This window comes from Odocoileus virginianus, chromosome 28 (assembly GCF_023699985.2).
Source record: "Odocoileus virginianus isolate 20LAN1187 ecotype Illinois chromosome 28, Ovbor_1.2, whole genome shotgun sequence".
Taxonomy (NCBI): Eukaryota; Metazoa; Chordata; class Mammalia; order Artiodactyla; family Cervidae; genus Odocoileus; species Odocoileus virginianus.
The window spans coordinates 15,961,688-15,983,502 of record NC_069701.1 but is presented as its reverse complement, the minus strand read 5'-3'; the positions used below and the strand labels follow the sequence as shown (position 1 = coordinate 15,983,502).

Below are 21,815 nucleotides of genomic sequence, written 5' to 3'. Positions count from 1 at the left end.
TTGGGCGAGTAGCTGCCCCTCTCTGGGCCTCAATCTCCTCCTTCATCAATTGTGTACATAGAGACCCCGCCCCCCTCAGGGTTGAGGGCACCGGCGCCCAGTATATCATGAAGCTCATCGGCCTTCCGTGGGATCCGCAGCCCCAGTCTGGGCTGGGAGCAGGTGCAGTGGTATAACTGGAAGGGGTGGGGTGGGGCCGAGGTGGGTTACAAACTGGGAGCGCCAAAGAGGCCACCTGCGCTTGGAATGGCCTCTGCTATTCTCTGCATTCTCGGCCAGGGCGTACTCCAGCTACAAGAAGCCTTGCGGACCGGAGACCCCGGATACGTCAGCCTGGTGCCCGCTCTTCCAGAAAGCCTGGGGTGGGGGTGGGGGCGCGGCCATCAGAAGTGTGTGAGGGGTGGCCCCCACTGCTTATGTGTTTCTGAGAAGGGAATATATCCCACCTCCTTCCCTTCTCTTCCTCAGTTCCTCTTCGGTAAAACCGTAGTTGGTTTTTACTGATAACCTCTCCCCACCTCCTTTTTTTTTTTTTTTCCTTCTTTCTTTCGGGGCGACAGTTTGGTGGCCCAAATGAAGGTCTCCTTGTAGTGTGGCAAGGGGATCCTTCCCAGGGCTGCCTTGCATAGAAGTTCAGTTAAAAAATACAGAGAGGAATGCTGCTGTCCAGAGGCCTGAGGGGCCAGGGATGGAGAGCTTCTGGGTGTCAGGAAGGACAGCCTGGTGCTCCGCTTTCCCCTCCCACAAGCAGCTCCAGCACCCAGGGGAGCCAAAGGAGGGAGACTGGGTGTGAGGGTCAAAGAGGAAAGGAAATGGGCTCCTCAGTGCTGGGGCGCTGAGGCGAGGGGTTTGGTTGCTCTGCTCCAGCATCTGAAGAGATTGAGTCCTTGAAGCACCCTTCCCTGTCCCAGGAGATTCTGTGAGCTTTCTACCTGAGAGTGAACCAGGAACAGTCTTCTTTGCTTGTTTTCTTTTTCTTCAGCTCTGGTTGTTGGGGTAATTTCTAGAATGGCCCATCCAGTGACCTCTGTAGGGGCTCTCTTGGCTGATGTTTTCAGATCCTCAGGGCTGTGGATACGCACGACTGGACCTGACCAGGGGGCAGTGAATGGACCAAGGGTCAGGCCTATCCCTGGAAGGAGCTTTTGTAGCGACATCCTTGGTTTTATCTCATCTTGCTGTCACATGTCTCTCGGTCACTTGGCACTCCTTCACCTCTGTGCCCGGTCCTGTGCTGGACACTGGGCACAGATAGGGGAATTGGACCTTCTTCCTCCCAAAGGAGATCCCCACCGGGTGGGGGAGATGGATATAAAATCAATCTGGTTCCACTGCTGAGGGATGAGAGAAGTGAAGATGGCCTTGGGAGGCCAGAGCCCAGAGACTTGAGTTGCAGGGGCATTTGGAAAGGCTTCCCAGAGGGAGGGGTCATGTGACCTGGGTATTGAAAAATGAGTCAGAATTTGCCAGGAGAGAAAAGAGAGAAGCCCTTTCCCAGCAGAGAAAATGTCCCCAAAGTGTCGAGCAGGAAAAAGCCCACTGCCCAAATTCCTGTAGATTCATCACCACCAAATGAAGTTTGTCAAGTTCATCTGTAACCCCACTCTGTATTAGCTTAGTGTCAAGAAAAGACTTGAATGACAGGCTCAGGAGTTTGGACTTTACCTTGAAGGGGTTGGGAAAGCCTTGAGGGTTCTGAGGTTTATTAATGAGGTTAATCTGCCAGTATTTGCAGGGTGAGTGGGAGAGACCGGCGAAGGATGGGGAAGTCTGACCTGGGGCCCAGGGAGGGGGGGAGGCATTGTACACACATGCACACACACAGGGTGCTTTGGGGTTGATGAGTGATGGACAGTGGATACATTCAGTCTCTACCATTCAGGAACAGAGACTGTCAATACACCATGGAAAGGCGGAGGGCCACTTACGAGGGACAGGTAAAGGGACCTGGGTTTTCCAGGGAAGGGGTCATGATTTTCTTCTCGTGTGCTTTCCCACTCCCTGGAGCAGGCTGGATGTTGCTGGGACTCCCAAGCTGCCCATGTCAGCACTGAAAGATATAAGCCAAGGGTATGGGGAGGAGCCGCAGCTGGGAAAGGCTAAGGAGTGAGTAGGTGGTCATCTCCCATGTGGGGCTTCATAGCCTCTGAGAGGTGGAAAAACACCAGCCTTGATGGTTGTGGCCACAATGGGGGTAGCAGCTGGACTAGATCTGAAACCTGGACTCTGTACTGGAAACATGCCTCTAGTGGAGGTTGGATTGGGAAAGGGAAAACGGGGATTGGTTAAGAGGCTACTGCACTAGTCCAGGCAAGAGGTAAAAAGGAGCTGATACTGGGCGGGGCTGGAGCTCAGGAGAAAGAATGGAAATGATGAGTTGACAGTGAGGGTTAACAGATGAAATTCCTTCTAGAATCAGCTGGATCAGGAGTATGTGTCTCCTTGTCTCCAGACAGTATCAGTTTTGCTTCTCAGTGCAGATGTCCCAAGAATAGACTCTTATATATTTTTCTCATCTATTATCCAGCTCTTGGGGCTTCCCTGGTGGCTCAGATGGTAAAAGAGTCTGCCTGCAATGCAGGAGACCTGGGTTTGTTCCTGGGTTGGGAAGATCCCTTGGAGAGGAAATGGCAACCCACTCCAGTACTCTTGCTGGAGAGTTCCATGGATGGAGGAGCCTTGCAGGCTACAGGCCATGGGGTCGCAAAGAGTCAGACACGACTGAGCGGTTAACACTGTATCCAGCCCTTGATGTGCCTCGTGACTAAGGGATCTCATGTCCCTGACCGAACCGAGGCCATGGCAGTGAAAGCGTGAAATCCTAACCACTAGCCCACCAGGGAACTTCCTGCCCTTACATTTTTTAAAATATCTTCTCTCAACCTTATTAGTGGTAGGCTCAGAGTGGTCCCCATTTCCAGATGAGAAGGCTGAGGAGTCCCAGGAGGGACACACCCAAGGTCACCTGGTGATTCTGAGGCAGAGAACCTGAGTCTTCTACCCTGATGCAGGCTTTTCTGGGGGAGGGCATGGCTGCTGCTTGCCGCTGCATTTGGCATGGGGCAGGTGCCTCTTGGGTCAGAGCCAGCGTTGGCAGGGCGTATCCTCCTCCAGAGCCTGGAAGGAAGGTAGCTCCCTCCCGTCGCCCCCCACCCCCACCCCCCACACACACCAAGGGGTGCTGGCAGTCTGCTGCTTCCCCCTCAGAGAGGCCGAGTGCAGGTTCTAATCCCACCCTGTCAAGGCGTGTCTTTGTTCCTTGTTGGTTCTCAGCTTCCTCACCCGTGTCATGGGGAGAGCAGGCATTGTTCTGCTTCCCTTCTGTGGCCTGGGATGGGTCAGGTGAGGCCCATGCCTCTAAAAACCCCGTTGCATGAATGCATCCAAGATACTCCTGAGTGGGTTCGTTGGTGACCGTGGTGACAGCTGACCTCAGACTGCCTGCGTGGGAGTGGGGGCAGGCAGGCAGGGCTTGCCGGAGTGGTCAGGCCACAGACTGCACAGAGGCTGCAGGGCTGGCCTTGGAGATCACACCCTTGCAGAATGGCTCCACTGACCGAGCTCCCAGCTGCCAGGCCCAGACCACCTTATGAGGCAGGTATCAAACAGAACAATAGGAAATTGCCAGCCTCTGATCCCTCGCTTTGTTGGGGTTCAAACTGATATCATTTATCCCCATTTTACAGAAAAGAGGCTCATGCTATTATGTGGTCAAGGTCACACAGTGAGTTGCAGGACTAAATGGGATTTATTCCAGGTCACACTTGAATGCAGGACTCCTCGTTCCTAGTTTGATTTTCTTCCTACTTCCAGAGCCTTCCTTGGCGTCAGAACTCTATTTACGCCTGCCCCAGGTCTTTTTCCTCCACACATGAGGCCAATATTTCATTGATTAGGATTTCTTCTTGGTTGCCTGACCACCAGGGTTTCTTGGCATCCTGGGTTCAAAGTATTAAGACCACTAGTTGGAGGCTAGGGGTTTGGGGGATGGTCTGCAAGGGGCTGCCCAGGAAAGAGAGGACCAGAGCTGAAGGTAGACCCATTTTTAAAGACACTTAAAGGCCTTTTGAGAGCATGCCTTATGTTGGCACTCCACCAATGCATCTGTCTCCACCGCCGGACTGGAATCTCCTAAGGGCGAGGACTTTGCTTCTAAAGCAAAAAGCATTGACACTTTCTGAGCACTTTCTTGTGCCCAGCACCGTGCTAAGACCTTTATATTTGCCTTCACAACAGCCCTACAGGGTGGAAATAGAGGCTCAGAGAGCCTCCATCATTCTGGATGGTAAGCAGAATGGATCCCGGATGACTCTCAAAGAATAGGGTGTAACACCATTCCAGGTTTGGGGGATATGAACTTGTACTAAATACTCAGGTGATTCTGAAGCAATGAGGCCAGCATTCAGGAACCACTGTCTGTGCCCTAGCTACACCCTCTAACCACAGAAAACTCCTCAGGGGCATCTACTCTGCAGTGACTGGTCCCTGCCTGGAGGAGCTCACAGTCTGGTGAGAGAGAGAGAAATGAGTCCATTACATTGTAACACTTGTAGTAATGGAGGTTTGGTCTCAGTGGAGAGCTGGGACAGAGAAGGGAGTGTCTCCATAGGGCCTGGCACATAGTTGGGGGTCCCACAGTATCTGTGGCTTTGAATAAAAGTTTCTGGCCCATCTATGAAATTTCTGGCATGTCTTCACACCTACTCCAGGTCTTGAGAGTAGTTTTTACTTACCCAATAAGTTTAATTAAACAATTACCATATACTGAGCCTTATACTGGGTCCTGCCTAGTGTGGGATTAAACAAAAGAAGCAAAGAAATGACCCTGCCTTTTAGGACCTGAACCTATGGGAACCAGCATGAGAGTCAGGAATCAAAGTGGGTCAGTTTAGGATGAAGTCTTCCAGAAAACAGCTCAAATGGAGAAGGGCAGAGGTAAGTCCATTTTGGCTCAGAGGAATAAGGCAGCAGCAACTCACGGCACACACTGCATCTGCTCATTCAGCAGATCCCTACTGTGTGCCAGGCACTGTGCTAGGTGCTGGGGATACTGCGGTGAACAAAGCCTGACTTGGTTCCTGCCCTCAGGAACCTATATATTAGTATAGTGCAGGAGGATGACCCCAACCAAGTAATCATGATTACTGCTCTAAAGGAGGATAGGATGCTCTGAAACTGCTAACAAGGGTGTGTGACCCACACAAGGACATCAGGCAGGCCCTCCGTGAGGAAGAAGTTGCAGCTGAGAGGTTTGTAGTGTTAGCCAACCAGGCAGGGGTGGGACGAGCAAATGCAAGCGCCCAGTGGCAGGGAGGACACAGTGAGCCCAGAGTGAGGGGTGGATGCGGGCTGAGGCTCCGGAGGTGGCAGGGCCCCCCTGTGCAGGGCTGAGCACAGAGAGGAGGTGCTCTGCCTTGGTGGAGGAGATTCGAATCCGTACAACCCGGCACTGTGTGATCCCAGCTGCAATGGAGGAAGTGGCCACAGGTGGCTGTAGGAATCCAGGTGAGGGGTGAATTCAGGCCTGGAAGTCCAGGGAGTTCTCATTAAGGTCTGGGTGTTTTAAGTGGGCTTTAGAGGAAAAAGAGGACTTTGCCTGGTTGTATGAATATGTGTTCATGGTGGAGGTGTTGGGAGATAGGATGTTTCAGGCGAAAGGCACAGTGAACACAGAGGAAAAGGGTAGGTCATTTGAGAAAGAGCAAGAAGCTGACTGGGGGCAGAATAAAGTGTGCAGGGATCTCTGGAAGCCCTATCAGCCCTCCCTTCCTGGAGGAGTGATTTGTGTCTGCGCACAGCTCATCTTCCCGCAGGACATGACTTGGCCAGGGCTCTGGACAGCTTCTAGATCCAGCTCTTACCTGCCTTGCCAAGAATGGCCGAGGTGGTCAGGGAGGCCTGGGGCGGGAGGGGGGGAGGCAAAGGGGCGGAGGAAAGGGGAAGGCTCAAGATGTTGCCTTTGTGCTTTGTGAGATGTATCAGCAATAATTACAACCCACAGGGGCTTATTATGTGCCATGCATTGTGCTTTTATCTCATTAGGACACCTCCCAGGGACTTCGGCATCCTTGCCCCATTTCACGGTTGGGGAGCTGGGGCCCAGAAAGGCTGAGCTGCTCGCCCCCAAGTCTCAGCACGCAGGGGACCACGTCGTGGGGGGGGGGGGGGCTCGGTCCTGTCGGGCAGATTGTGACCCTGCTCCCTGTCCCCCGCAGCCTGGCCACCATGGACAAGATCCTGGAGGCCGTGGTGACATCATCATACCCGGCGAGCGTGAAGCAAGGGCTCGTGCGGCGCGTGCTGGAGGCGGCGCGGCAGCCGCTGGAGCGCGAGCAGTGCCTGGCGCTGCTGGCGCTGGGTACGCGCCTCTACGTGAGCGGCGCCGACGAGCTGCCCCGCCGCGTGGGCTGCCAGCTGCTGCACGTGGCCGGCCGCCACCACCCGGAGGTCTTCGCCGAGTTTTTCAGCGCGCGCCGCGTGCTGCGCCTCCTCCAAGGAGGCACCGGGCCGCCGAGCGCCCGCGCGCTAGCCTGCGTGCAGCTCTGCCTGCAACTGCTGCCCGAGGGGCCCGGGGCCGACGAAGTGTTCGCGCTGCTGCGGCGCGAGGTGCTACGCACGGTGTGCGAGCGCCCGGGCCCCGCGGTCTGCGCGCAGGTGGCGCGGCTGCTGGCGCGGCATCCGCGCTGCGTCCCCGACGGCCCTCATCGCCTGCTCTTCTGCCAGCAGCTTGTGCGCTGCCTCGGGCGCTTTCGCTGTCCGGCCGAGGGCGAGGAGGGCGCCGTGGAATTCCTGGAGCAGGCCCAGCAGGTGAGCGGGCTCCTGGCGCAGCTGTGGCGCGCGCAGCCCGCCGCCATCCTGCCCTGCCTCAAGGAGCTCTTCGCCGTCATCTCCTGCACAGGTGCGTGTGACCCGAGGCCGCAGTGGGGCCCGTGCGTGCAGTCTTCTGCGTGGCGCGCCCCCTTGGCGGTGTGGTGTATGCATGCTAGTGCACAGGGGTGTGTGTGGGGCTGTGTTGTGTTCCTTCATTTACTTAGCAGGCCCCTCCTGAGCTCCTGCGGGTGGAGGTGGGGTCTTCGATCCTGTGGTCTGCTTGGTCTGGCCAGGAGGAGTTGGGGGAGGGGATGAGTGAGTCAACAGGAAGCGGGGGTGGTCATCATGCTCTGTGGGTCAGGTGAGTTTCCCAGTGATGATTTTTGAGGCTGGCCTTGAGAGTTGGGTAGCGCCAGGCAGCAGGGGTAGATCAGAGACGTGATGGAGCCTGTACCTGTCAACTGTGAATTGTAAATCTTGGCCCTCTGTTGACAGCTGTGGAAATTGGACTGTAGTTTAAATGACTAAAATAAAATTTGTGCCTTCCCTGATTATAGGGTTGTTCATGGGAAAGGAAGGGAATGCACCTGGCAGGAGGAGGAACCAAGGCTGGGTGTGTAAGGACCTAGGTCTTTCATACGATTGGACAACAAATTTTGATGACTAATTTTTTTTTAATGTCTATTTGGTTCACCTGGAATGTCCTCCCTCCCCTCAAGTCACATTGCTCTCCTTCCTGTTCTTTCCAGCTCCACTGTTAACTGTCTAAGGGCCTTAGGCATAGTTAGGGGTTAGTACTTTTTTCTTTGCCCAGCTCAGGGCCAAAGCAGTGCCAGTGAAGGTCTGTTGGGTGAATGAGCTAAGATGAGAAAGAGGCCGGGATGCTGTAGGAGGCAGGGAGGTGGCCCCGATGTGCTCTTTGCACAGGGCCTCTAGTTCCTTGGCAGCATGAAGAACATGGGGTGCTAGGGGAGGTGTGGGCCCCATTTGTCCTCTAAGCTCAGCCCTGGCCCCTGTTCCAGAGGAGGAGCCACCGTCTAGCGCCCTCGCCAGTGTGGTCCAGCACCTCCCATTGGAGCTCATGGATGGTGTCGTCCGGAACCTCAGCAATGATGACAGTGTGACGGACTCCCAGATGCTGACTGCCATCAGCAGGTGGGCTGAGAGACAAGTGGTGGCCAGGTCTCTCCCTGTGTCCCAGAAGCCCCTTCCACTGGGTGGGATTGCTGGGCTCGATTTAGTGTCAGAGGGCCCAGGCCCTCGTGCTTGTTCAGTCCATCCATCCTTCTTTGAGCCCTTCCTGTGCCTGGTCCAGGGCTGGGTGTGGGAGACACAGAGAGCTTTGCTCTAGTGATGCTCTCGGGCTGGATACCAGCTCTGTGACCCTAGACCAGTCAGTGGACTCTCTGAGCTTCAGTTCTCCTGTCTGTAATAGCAGAGGTAGTAGAAGACGTTGTCAGGCTCCCATGGGGTCAATGGTAGGAGATAAAAGTACTTTATGAAGTACTTTCTGAGTTTGGCAAGTATGGTAAACAGAGTTTGGGTACTTTTCAGCTCACAGAGCTCTTGCACATCCCCCACCTCATTTGAACATCATCACACCTGTGATTTAGCCACACCTGCCTGGCCAGTGATCTCAGAATATGACACCTACCCTCCTGCCTGCGGGCCTTTGGCTCTGCAGACTCCATCTGCCTGGCATCCCCCCTCCCCCTACCATTCTTTCCATTCCTGTGTGCAGATCCACTGTCTCCTCCATTGGGCCTTCCTGGATTCCTTGTCTTTAGTGGGTGAGAGAGTGGGCTCTAGAAGTAAACTGCCTGAGTTCAAGTCCTGGTTCTCCCACTTCTTGCCTGTGTGATTCTGGTCAAGTTACTAAACCCCTCTATGCCTCAGCGTCCTCATGTGTAATTTGTAGTATAATTGGACCCATCTTACAGGGTTGTTGTGAGGGTTGAATTAGGTAAAATGAGATGTTATATGGTGCCTAGAATAGTGCCATGGTAGCTGTTACTGCCATATTTACGATTTCTTTGCCTTTCTTCATAGCAGGAGCTACCGAGTATAAAAATAATGATATTAGTGCTTTTTTCCCCCGAGTACCCACTGTGTGGTAGCTTCATGCTCAGTGCATGTAGGTGTTATCTTGTGGGGGGTCACATGGGTTAATACATGTAAGGCAGAGCAGTGCCTGTTGCGGAATGAATAAATGTGGTTAGCCATTGTTATCTCTTGATCCATACAACAACCCTGTGAGGTAGGTGTCATCTCTACTTGACAGAGGAAGAAACTGAGGCTAAAGAGAGTAATTGACTTGCTCCAGGTCACAAGCAAAGGTTTGCTGGAGCCAGAGCTTCTGGCCTGGGGGCAGTACTTCTCCTGCCATTGGGCCCCACAGTCCAGGCGGAGGCAGCTGAAAGCCCTGTCCTGCCACCGCAGTGCAGCGTGTGCGGGGTGAGGTTTGGGTCGCTGAGAGGGCCCAGCTCCCCTCCTGCCGGGCTGGGAGCCCCAGTCTCTGCCGGTGCCTGTGCTCGGCTCGTTTGTAGTTCCCCAAGGTGTCCTGTTCATCCCCCAGATCCCAGGGCTGTCTGGTGTAGGTGTGAGTCAGTGTGGGGGATCTCAGGTCAGTCTGGCTGGTCCCTGGGCTGCCCCCTCCCAGGCATTTGGGACTCCAGTCCTTGTGTCACTGTCACTCCCCTCACCAGGATGATCGACTGGGTGTCCTGGCCCCTGGGGAAGAATATTGACAAGTGGATCATTGCACTGCTGAAGGGTCTGGCCGCTGTTAAGAAGTTCAGCATCTTGATCGAGGTTTCACTCGCCAAAATTGAGAAGGTTGGTGGGCCCCTGTCCTAGCCCTGGCCTCTGGCCTTTCCCGCTAGTCTGTTGCCAGGGGCAGTGCAGGCCTGGGAGCCAGAGCACTGAGGCTCCCACCCAAGCTCACTGTGACCTGGGACAATTCACTGCTTTCCTCTGGGCCTCAGGTTTCCCCCATTCATTCCTCTGACTCTTCATTCAAGTGTGTGTGTCTATCACTTCTTGTCCATCCATCCATCAGATATCTGACCGTCTTGCTGTCCGTTTCACCGGCTGTCCATCCACCCGAGTCTGTGAGCTCCTCTGTGTTCTTGCTCCCTCATGGGTCTGCTGCTTTGACTCCGCCGTCTCTGGCCCCCTTTCAGGCCCGTGGCTACACTTGGCCCTGGGTGGCCCAGGTCTGGGGGACTCCTGACCAGGGTTTTTTTTTCCAGGTTTTCTCCAAGCTTTTATATCCCATTGTCCGAGGTGCCGCCTTGTCCGTCCTCAAGTACATGCTCCTGACCTTCCAGCACTCCCATGAGGCCTTCCACCTGGTAAGGACCCCTGCATGTTGCTCCGAGGATGGGTGGGTGGCCCTGCAACCCCCACTGGTCTGGCTAGAGGCCAGATGTGCTCTCTCTGTTGGGGCTTAAGGAGTTGGGGCTTGAAGGCTAAGACCTCCAAGTCCTGGATATTAGCACTGGAAGAGACTTGAGATCCAATTTTACAGATAGAAAACTGAGGGCAAAGAATGTGTGTGATGCTCCCCCTGGGCCCTGAGTAGAGTGACAGGCCTAGAATGACGGCAGCGGTGTTTCTTGGGTGCCAGCTATGTGGCAGGCACAGTGCTAAGGACATTACACATGTTCGTTCATTTTACTCCCAGAGTAGCTCCAAGACAGAGGTTTTGTCATTTTCTCCATTTTTCAACTGAAGAAACTGCAGATTATGGAAATTAGATTGCATGTCGCAGGCACACTGCTGGTGAGTGGTACAGGGAAGATTCCAGCTGAGTTGGTCTGACTCCTGACCCACCGTCCCTCCTAAACCCCGCTGTCCGTCAGCATCCAGAAGGCCTGTCCTCAGCTTCGAGCCTTCTCGGCTGCCTTCTGGGCCCTCCCTTGGGAAGAGTAGCCTGCAGCCCTGCAGAAGGGGCCTGGGATTCTTGTGGCCCTTGGTCAGTGCCAAAACATCATTCTTCCTGACTTGTGCAGTGGGAAAAGCACCGAACCAGGGATTAGGGTTGCATGGGGTTGAGTCTCAGCTTTGCCATTGACCAGATGTGGTGACCTTGGGCCCAACACTTAGCTTTCAGAGCCTGGGTTGGGGGTAAACCCTTAGGCTGCTGGAACCAAGGCACTTGATATTACATATATATATATATTTTAAAATTTTCATCCTTCTTGTGGGCTCCCCTGCCCCCAGTTTCTGTGGCCTGACTCTTCCGTCCCTGGTATATTATGGTGTGGCTTCTATATAGGTTTGAAAGTTAACACTCTGTAGCACAGAGGGAAGAAAATGGGCTTTGGGTTCAGACAGCAACTTCTGCCATAACCCATGGTGAAGTCCTTGGCAAGTTGCATCACCTCTCTAATTTAATTTCTTCATCTATAAGATGGGGAGCGTAATCGCCACATGTCACCGTGAGGAGGAAGTACTTCACACGTTAAACATTTGCTGCTGCTCATGCTTTGTCAGAGCTGCCCCCAGCTGACCACACTGTGGCCCCAGCATCTCTCCTGGGTGACAGAGGAAGCTGGGTCACTCTGGCCTTTGGGCTCTTCAGGCAGATCGGTTGGCTGATACTTGATAGCTGGGGCTCAGGCCTGCCCTCAGCTGTGAGCAGGGAACTGTTTGTCCCATTAAATAGATGATGAGACTGAGGCAGAGTATCCAGGGTCGCGTGTATTGTAAAGAGTCACCTGCCTCCAAAGCTTAGAGCCCCATGAAGGTACAGGGCACAGTGGTCAGGCGGGCACACCTCCCTGCTTTTAAGAAGCTCTGGTGCTTCCAGCATTGACCACCACCCCACAAGTCAGGTGGGGAACCTGGTGCTGACTCACCCTCCTTTGCTCTCTCAGCTCCTCCCTCACATCCCCCCAATGGTGGCGTCTCTGGTCAAGGAGGACTCCAACTCGGGGACCAGCTGCCTGGAGCAGTTGGCAGAGCTGGTCCACTGCATGGTGTTCCGGTTTCCCGGCTTCCCGGATCTGTATGAACCCATCATGGAGGCCATCAAGGTGAGTGACAGTCCCCACTGTTCCCGCACCCCACTCTGACAAAGGTGCCAGTTTGGGCTTTGCTCAAGGCCACACTGCAGGTTCATGGCAGCTGTCCATCCTTTGGCCCTTGACTGTCTCCTGTCGTCTCCCCCAGCCCATCTTGTGCTTCAGGCACCCTGAGCCACCTGCCATTGCCCTAGATGGATCTTCCGCTCTTGACTGTTCTGAGCCTTTGTGCGTGCCAATCGCTCTCACTTGGACTCCTCTCTTGTTCTGCCTGGATCTCTCCTGCTCCTCCTCCTAAGCCTTCTTGGAAGCTCTGCTAAGGGTTGCCTCCCTCAGGAAGCCTTCCCCGATGACTGAATGACCCCCCACCCTTGCCCCTTGTCTGGATCATGGCCTCTTTGAGCTTCCGCAGCCACACATGACGATGCTACACATCGTCACTTTTGTCTGTGTGTCGGTCTGCTGTTAGACTGAGCGCTCCCGGAGCAGACTTATGCCCTACTCTGTGCCGGGCCCAGGCTGGGAACTGGGGATGCAGGCACGAGGCAGATCAAATCTCCTCCCTTTGAGGAGCTCACAGCCTAGTGGGGTGACGGACGTGTTTACCCATAACTCTGACCTAAGCAGCTTATGAAATGCCTGTGAGGATCAGCCCAAGAGCAGTGAGGAGGCAGAGGAGGGACAGATCTCCTCCAGAGGAGGAGGTTGCAAGGAAGAAAGGGCTTCTGACCCAGCTTCATCTGAACAGCTAGGACAATAACCAGTGTTTGCAGCTAGAGTCACACTTGCCAGTGTCTTCCAATGCATTCTGTCTTCTGTTGCTCACTAGAAACCTATGAGGCAGGCGCTGTTGTTGTTTCAGTCTCATAGATGAGGAAAATGAGACTCTGAGAGGTGTGGTGCTTTATTCACAGTCATGGAGATAGAATCGCAGCCAGGGCCCGGGGTTGCCGAACCCTTTCCCACTGCGTGATGCAGAGGACAGGTTCAAGTGTGGGTGACGGATGTTCAGGTAGGTGGTGATCCTTTTAGGACCTCTGATCTGACTTCCATTTCTGTAACACAGCAGATAAGTAACCTGAGAAGTGTCCCATTGCCAAACACCTAGAAGTGCTTGTTAAAATATAACATCTTTTTAAGTATATAGCTGGGCTTGCAAGAGAGTAAGTGGGTATCCACAGGGGCTGAAAGGAAGAGAGAACCACATTCCAGAGTGGTGAATGAGAGGTGATACTCTTTTGCCGTGGGGTGGGAAGGGAGGTTGGGTGAGATGGCCAACCTCAGTCCCCACGGGACGTGAGCTGGTGGGGACAGGAGTTGAGGTTAGGGCCTGCCCCCAGGAGGGAGTTAGTATCAAGGGGCCCTGTAATTCGGGACCCAAGAAAGGCTTTACTATTAGCAAAATGATGTTCTATAAAAAATACACATGGTCCCAAATAGACATCAAGGAAAGTTCTCTGGTTTGGATTGGGAAAAAAGAAATTTGTCATCACTGGACTGCTCTCATGTGGTTTTAGGGGTTCAGGTTCTTATCTTTTTTTGCAGTTATGGGACACTTTAAGCTCAGATACTAACACTGAAAGTAGTCATAAGCTTGTAATACCAAAGGGTTGCCTAATAAAAGCAGGAAAGAAACTGCTTTCAAGCCACAAAGATAAAATTCTACTCAAGATGAGTTTATAATCCCCAGATTACAAAACACACAAGGGAACAGTCCACCATGAATGAGAGTTGGTAAACACAACAAACATTTACCTCGCATTTACTTGGATTTTCTCAGTTCTTCCAGTTGAGCATGAGAAAGTGTTTGTTTGTTTGTTTTTAAACAGTCAGAACTAGCCAACAGCAGAAGCAGCTGCCTTGTTAGATCATGAGCTCCTTGGCACTGGAGGTGGTTGAGCAGAGGAGACAGGACTCACACTTGTTGGAAATGACTGTTCCTCTGAGCTTCTGATGGGCAGGGACCTTGTTGTTTCGATCTGTGTGTCTAATAAGTGAATGAATGAACAGGACTGTGGTGTGACGTGTGGTATCATGGAGGTGTGAACAAAGAGGGGTTGAGGCCCTGAACTGGGCACCAGGGGAAGCTCACGCTGAGGGAGACCCAGGTTTTGCACACTGGAGGTATGGTCTGATCCAGGGGGGCGAGGGGAGACTGCAAATACCTGTGCCACTGTCTGTAGGCAGTTAAGCTCTATGAGACAGGTGTAGACAGTGTGAGGGCCCCCTCTTGAGAAGATTATGGAAAATCTTCTGGAGAGGGGATATAGAAGTTAGAGCTTGAGGGACAGGAACTGGGAGGAGGAGGCCAGGGGATAAGGTGTGGGAGCAAGAACGTGCATGTCCAGTTTGGTGGTCTCGTGCGGTGGAAGGGAGGCGAGATGAGAAGATGGGCAGACAATGAGGCTGAGTGGCTGCTTGGTCCAGCAGATCTGGGCTTCTCAACGTCCCCTCCAAAGTACTTGACCCCAGAAGAGGGGACTTACCCCAAGCAACCTGATACAAGCTCAGTTTCTATAAAACCTCATGTCATCTCAAAGAGTCAAGTATATACTTCATAATTATAAACACCTGTTTTAATAGAAACATATTTTTCTTCCTTGGATTTTAGCTAATACAGACTTAGGAAGATGTGTGATACTTGTGTGGCTTTGACTTCCCTTTGGTACAAGCCAGTTTGAGAGGCAAGTCTGCAAAGTTTTAATAGAATTTATTGTTTATAAAATTCTTCCACATTTTATTCATCCTTTGAATTATTGTTTTTTAGTTGTTAAGTCATGTCAAAATTTCTGCAACCCCACTGACTGTGGCCTGCCAATCTCCTCTGTGGGATTTTGCAGGCAAGAATACTGGCGTGGGTTGCCGTTTCTTCCTCCAGGGAGTCTTCCTGACCTCTGTGTACAGGCACCTTTATAAATTCTGGAAAGTTCTCTCACTTAGGCAGTTGTCTTAAGTTGTGGCAGTTTCTCTGGGGGCTGTGGTCCTTGCTGAGGGAGCTACATTTTATGTAGATTTCTAGTAACAGGAGAAGCTTGAAAGTTATTTGAAAGTTTTTGTTTTATTCTCTTTATTCTCCCATGAGTACAAGTTACCTTCTTTGGAAAAAATGACATTTGATTTTTTTTCTAGTGTGGATATTTTTGCATTTTGTGGTATCTGTTTTGGGGGAGCAGGGAGTGTTGGTTCTGTCTTTTTGTCCCTATTTGTTCATGTTGTGTGTGGGGTGGGGTTGGATTGGGGATAGTAGGAAGAAAAAAAGAAGGGACTACAAAGTTACTGAGCCCTTCGCTTCTTTTCTTTGGGTTTCTCTGGTGGCCCAGCTGGTAAAGAATCTGCCTACCAGTGCAGCAGATGCAAGAGATGTGGGTTCGATCCCTGGGTCAGGAAGATCCCTCGGAGAAGGAAATGGCAGCCCACTCCAGTATTCTCGCCTGGAAAATCCCATGAACAGAGGAGCCTGGCTGGCTCCAGTCCACGGAGCACACATGCCTAGCTTCTTACCTCAGGCACCTCCTATATTTTTACTATCTGTGGGAGGTGACTGACTAATCTGATAAATTATCTGATAAACAATCATGGGAAATGAGTGAGCAAATGTATTAAACCACTGCTTGAGCCCTACCTTTTGCAGTGATGAGGGCTACTAAGCTGGTTTGAAGCTCAGGAACCTTAGACAAATTTAGGAACTGTGCTAAGATCTGGAAATAAGAACGGGGCTAGAGGAACTGTCATGAATATCACTTAAATCTACTGAATAATATTGCATTATTATGCTTAGGTGTTTTTCTTTAGACTATGTCATCCTTAGAGCCAGTGCTTTGGTTATACTGTCTTCAGTGCTGCTGTCTGGTGTGAAAAAGGGTAGTGAAGGGTAAAGTGTGCTAATCCCTGGGCCTGTGACCAAAGACTCATACCTCAGATCCCCAGGATCCTTCCACTGTCCTGACTGTGGGATCAGGATCCTGGGGCTGGGTGTGTGTGTGTGTGTGTGTGTGTGTGTGTGTGTGTGTGTGTGGTGTTGACTAATTTGAAAAAGCTGACTCTGCAAACTTGAACATGAAGAAGGTGGACATAGGGGCAGGCATCATGAAAGTATAGTGTGCTGAACTGACAAACAGTAGGCGGTCCAGGGAGGTTAACTGACTGAGTCAGGCTGGCTTACTGACCACAGCCAGAGAGCTGTGAGGACAGGAATTGGACCAGGGTTGAGATCTCAGCACGGCTGGATTGGGCCAGGGGGCCAGTGTCGTCATTACTTAAGGTGTGTCACGTCCTGGACTCATCTTAACATATAATAGAGTCTTCATTTATTGCCTCTTAAGAAAATCCTTTCTCTATCTGGATCTTGGTCTTTTCACCTATGTCGTGAAGATTTTATCCCTTTCTAAAGGCAGTTGTGGCATGAAAGATCATCCCGAAGGCCCACATGTCAAGATGAAAACCTAGAATATGTTTGAAAGCAGGGGACTGTTCACACACATCTCTATGACATTTTTGGGGTGGTGTGCTTGACTCGTGTATGGTAGACTATACCCTAGGGTTTCCTGGAGGACGTGGTATTCTTAGAGCTAACGCTGGTGCTCAGTGTCCCTCTGGCTTGTTCCTCACTCAGGACCTCCATGTTCCCAATGAGGACCGAATCAAGCAGCTGCTGGGGCAGGATGCCTGGACCTCGCAGAAGAGTGAGCTGGCTGGCTTTTATCCCCGGCTCATGGCCAAGTCAGACACGGGCAAGATCGGTTTAATCAATCTGGGCAACACGTGCTATGTGAACAGCATCCTTCAGGCCTTGTTCATGGCTTCCGAGTAGGTGCTGCTTTTATATTTCTTGTCTGCCTCTGCCTCTCTCTGCTGGGCTTCCTGGTCTGTGGGGGTGGGGATGGGGGGCTCCTAATGTGTATTATGGGCACAGTTCCCTGAGGTCTGTGGGTATGTGAAGGGCAGGTGAGGGCTTCCAGAGGTTTGCAGGCCATTGTCAAGGCAATAGGTCAAGACTTGATGGGAACTTGAGATGGGGATTTGGGGGTCAGGCTGCAGCGGTAAGTGGGTCTGCTACGTTGGTTGATATCACTGACTTTTCTCCTGGAGTCTGTGAGGGTGGACAGTGTCTTCCACAGTAGAACTTCCACTTTCCAGGGCATTAGTGAAACAAAATTGTTATCGTCAGTGGGTACCTATTCAACTGATGACTTGCTTAAAGATAAATTAAGGTTTCAGCCACAGAAGCAGACATACGTTCCTCCCTAATTTCTTTTTTTTTTAAAAATTTATTCATTTATGGCTGCGCTGGGTCCTAGTTGCTTCTCGCCGGCTCCCCCTGGTTGGGGTGAGCGGGAGCTGCTCTGGTGTAGTGCGCAGGCTTCTTGTTGCGGTGGGTTCTCTTGTTGCAGAGCATGGGCTCCAGGTGCCTGGGTTCAGTTGTTGTGGCACATGGGCTTAGTTGTCCCGAGGCATGTGGGTCTTAGTACCCAGACCAGGGATCGAACCTGTGTCCCCTGCATTGGCAGGCAGATTCCCAACCACTGGACCACCAGGGGAGGCACCTCAATTTTCCTTTCTTGTGTGTGTGTTTAAAAATGCACATAACATAAAATTTACCCTATTAACCATTTTTAAGTATACAGTTCAGTGGTGTCAGATTGTATTCACAATTGTGCTACAACCGTCACTACCTTCCATACCTTTAACTCTTTTCCTGTTGTAAATCTGAAGCTCTATGCCTGTTAAGTAATAGCTTCCCATATTCCCATTCTCCCTCCCCTACAGCCTCTGGTAACCACCATTATACTTCCTGTCTCTGTGATTGTTGTCTCTGCTTGTATGCAGTATTTGTCGTTTTGGCTTATTTCACTTAGTAAATATCCTCAAGATTGATCCATATTGTAGCACATCACAGAATTTCTTCCTTTTTAAAGGCTGGGTAACATTCCATTGTGTGTATAAGCCACATTTTGGTAATCTGTTCATTGGTAAAATGATAGACACTTGGTTTGCTTCTGTGTTTTACCTGTTATGAACATGGGAGTATAAGTATCTCTTTGAGACCCTGCTTATGATTCTTCCAGATACGTACCCAGAAGTGGAATTTCTGGGTCATTTGGTAGTTCTGTTTTTTAGTCTTTTTGAGGAACCTCTATCTTGTTTTCCACAGTGACAGCACCAGTTTACATTCCTACAAACAGTGCATAGAAGTTCAGATTTCTCTATATCTTTCTAAGGTTTCTTTTCTGTTTTTTTTTTTTTCTTCTTTCAGTAGTCATCCTAATAGGTGTAAGGGTTTCCCTGGTGGCTAAGTGGTAAAGAACCCACCTACCCTCCTATAGTTTGATGCAGGAGATGCGAGTTTGATCCCTGGAGAAGGAAATGACAACCCACTCCAGTATTCTTGCCTGGGAAATCTCCATGGACAGAGGATTCTGACAGGCCATAGTCCACTGGGTAATGGAAGAGTCAGACATGACTTAGCAATTAAACAACAACAATAACAAATGGGTGTGAGGTGGTATGTCATTATAGTTTTTAGTTTGCCGTTTCTGTAATGATTAGTGATGTAGAGCATCTTTTTATGTGTTTATTGGCCATTTGTGTCTATTCTTTGGCAAAAAGTCAATTTAAATCCATTGCCTATTTTTGAATCAGGTTGTTTTTGTTGAGGTTTAGGAGTTTTTTTTGCATGTTCTGAATGTTAATCCTTTATCACATACATGATTTGCAAATATTTTTTCCCAGAGCCTTCTAGGGTTGCCTTTTTACTCTGTGGATAATCTTTTTTTAAAAAAAAAATTATTGGAATATAGTTGATTTACAGTGTTCTGTTAGTTTCTGCTATATAGCAAAGTGAATCAGGTATACATAGATATATATTCACTCTTTTTTAGATTCTACAGAGGCCACTGCAGAATATTGAGTTGAGTTCCCAGTTCTATACAGTAGGTCCTTATTAGTTATCTATTTTATATATAGTAGTGTGCCTATATCAGTCCCCATCCTTTCTCCCCGGTAACTGATAACCATAACCAGTGTTTGTTTTTTTACATTGGTGACTATTTCTACTTTGCAAATAAGTTCATTTGTACCATTTTTAAAGATTCTCTGTGGAATGGATAGTCTTTTTTTAGTTGTTGAAAGAGGTTGCTTTTTTAAAAATTTACTTTTATTGAGATATAATTGACATATAACATATTAATTTCAAGCATATTGTGTAATGATTCAGTATACCATTAGTTGACCCTTGAACAATATAGGTTTGAATTGCATGGGTCCACTTATATGTGGATTTTTTTCTCATAAATATATTGGGAAAATTTTTGGAGATTTGTGACAATTTGAGAAAAAATTGAAGGCAAACCTTGTAGCCTAGAAGGTATGTCATGAGTATATGAGATATATGTCGATATATAAATAACATAAAAAGTGTGTGTTAACTGCTTATGTTATTGTTAAGGGTTCTAGTTGACAGTAGGCTATTAGTAGTTATGTTTTTGGGGAGTCAAAAGTTATGCATGGATTTTCGACAGCATGGTTGGCACCCCTAACCTCTGCATTGTTCAAGGGTCAACCATATGTCTATATTATGAAATGGCTACCATAATAAGTCTACTTAATATCCATAGCCACACATAGTTACAAATTTTTTTCTTCTGATAAGAAATTTTAAGATTTATTCTCTTAGCAACTTTCATATACAATACAGTATTACTAACTATAGGAACCATGCTATACATTACATTCTCAGGACTTTTATTTATTTTGCAACTGAAACTTTATTATCTTTTGATCACCTTCATCTATTTCACCCATACCCAATCCCCATCTCTGGCAACCATCAATCTGTTTTCTGTATCTATGAAATTGTTTTTTTAGATTACACATATAAGTGAGATCAAACAGTTTGTCTTTTTCTGTCTGACTTATTTTACTTGGTGTAATGTCTTCAAGCTTTATCTAATTGTCATAAATGATAAGAGTCCCTTATTTCTTGTGGCTGAATAATATTCCATTGTATATATGTATACCACATGTTCTTTATCTGTTCATTTGTCATTGGACACTTAATGTTGTTTCCATGGCTTGGCTGTTTTGTGAATAGTGAATAGTGCTGCTTTGACCATAGGGGTCCTGTATCTTTTTGAATTATAGTTTTGTCTGTGTGCCCAGGTGTGAGATTGATGGATCATATGATAATTCTGTTTTTAGTTTTCTGAGAAACCTCCACGCTGTTTTCCTTAATGGCTGTACCAACTTACATTCCCACCAACAGTGTAGAAAGGTTTCCACTCCTTCCTCCAGCATTTGTTATTTGTAGACTTTTTAGTGACTTTTCTGACCGGTGTGAGGTGATCCCTTATTGTAGTTTTGACTTGCATTTCTCTGATAATTAGTGATGTTGAGCATCTTCTCATGTGCCTACTGGCCATCTGTATGTCTTCTTTGGAGAAATGTCTATTAAGGTCTTCTGCTGATTTTTAAGTTGGGTTGGTTGTTTGTTTTGTTGAATTGTATGACCTATTTGTATATTTTGGAGATTAAGCCTTCTTTCTTGTTTTTTTAATATAAGTGTTGTTTTTAGTTATAAATTTCCCCCTTAGGAGCACCACTTTTGCTGTGTCACATAAGCTTTGGTATGTTGTATTTTTGTTTTTGTTCATATCTAAGTATTTTCTAATTTCTCCTTTGTGATTTCTTCTTTGATCCATTGGTTGTTTAAAGTGTGTTGTTTAGATTCAACAATTTTGTGAATTTTCCAGTTTTCTGTCTCATTGAATTCTAAGTTTATCTTGTGGTAGTCAGAGAAGATACTTTGTATGATATCTATCTTTTAAATCTATTGAGACTTTGTAGCCTAACTTACAGTCTTTTCTGGACAAAGGTCCCTGTGCACTTGAGAAAAATGTGTATGCTGTTGTTGTTGGGTGGAATGTTTTTTAATAAGTTTCCCAGTTTCTCTGTTTATCTTCTGTCTGGTTCTTCTGTTTGTTATTGTGAGTGGGGTCGTGAGGTCTCCAACTATTAACGTAGAATTGTCTCTTTCTCTTTTCAATTTTGTTAACTTTTGCATTATATATTTTGATGGCCTGTAATTAGGTGTGTAAATGTTTGTAATTGTTACGTCTTCTTGCTGTATTGAGCCTTTTATTAATGTATAACGTCCCTTTTTGTCTCTTATTACCTTTCTTGACTTAAGGTCTGTTTTGTCTTAACATTAGTACAGCCATTTCTGTTCTCTTTTGGTTATTATTTGTGTGGCATTTCTTTTTCCAGCCTTTCACTTTCAGCCCCCTTGTGTCTTTGTATCTCAAATGAGTCTCTTATAGACAGTATTACAATTCGATGTATTTTTATCCATTCTGCCAACTGCCAGTCTCTTCTGGTGAGAGAGTTTGATACATTTGCTTTTATTAAAATCCTTTGTAGTATTTTTAAAATTTATTTTCTAGTTGGAGGATAATTGCTTCACAGTGTTGTGTTTCTGCTGTCCACCAGTGTGAGGCAGCTATATGTATGCACATGTCCCCTCTCTCTGGAGCCTCACTCTCACCTCCCCCCCGTCTAGGTTATCACAGCACAGAGCTGGGCTGTGCTACACGGCAGCTTCCACTGTCTGTCTTACACGTGGTGGTGTATATGTGTCGGTGCCACTCTCTTAATTCGTCCCATCCTCTCCTTCCCCCACTGTGTCCACACGCTCATTCTCTACGTCTCTGTCTCTTTTCCTGCCCTGCAAATTGGTTCATCAGTACCGTTTTTCTAGAAGGGAACTGACTTCTGCCATTGGGCTATTTATTTCCCATACACCTTCTAGCTTTTTTATCCCGCATTTCTTGCATTCCTGTTTTCTTTTGTGTTCAGTTGATTTTTTTTTTTTTTTTTCGGTTCAGTCCCCAGGTTGGGAAGATCCCCAACCTGGAATGGGAATGGCAACCCACTCCAGTATTCTTATCTGGAGAATCCCATGGACAGAGGCGCCTGGCGAGCTAC

The 21,815-nt window shown here is 49.0% G+C and overlaps 1 protein-coding gene across 1 annotated transcript in view; it reads left to right on the top strand.

Annotated features, from left to right (window-relative positions):
- USP35 (ubiquitin specific peptidase 35) overlaps positions 1–21,815 on the top strand; it is a 63,807-nt gene that overhangs the window by 479 nt on the left and 41,513 nt on the right. The window contains 6 exon segments of the mRNA XM_070457243.1: positions 6,216–6,898; positions 7,833–7,965; positions 9,516–9,645; positions 10,062–10,163; positions 11,691–11,849; positions 16,450–16,643. Of these exon segments, the coding sequence (XP_070313344.1) occupies positions 6,226–6,898; positions 7,833–7,965; positions 9,516–9,645; positions 10,062–10,163; positions 11,691–11,849; positions 16,450–16,643 (1,391 nt within the window). The 5' untranslated portion in view covers positions 6,216–6,225.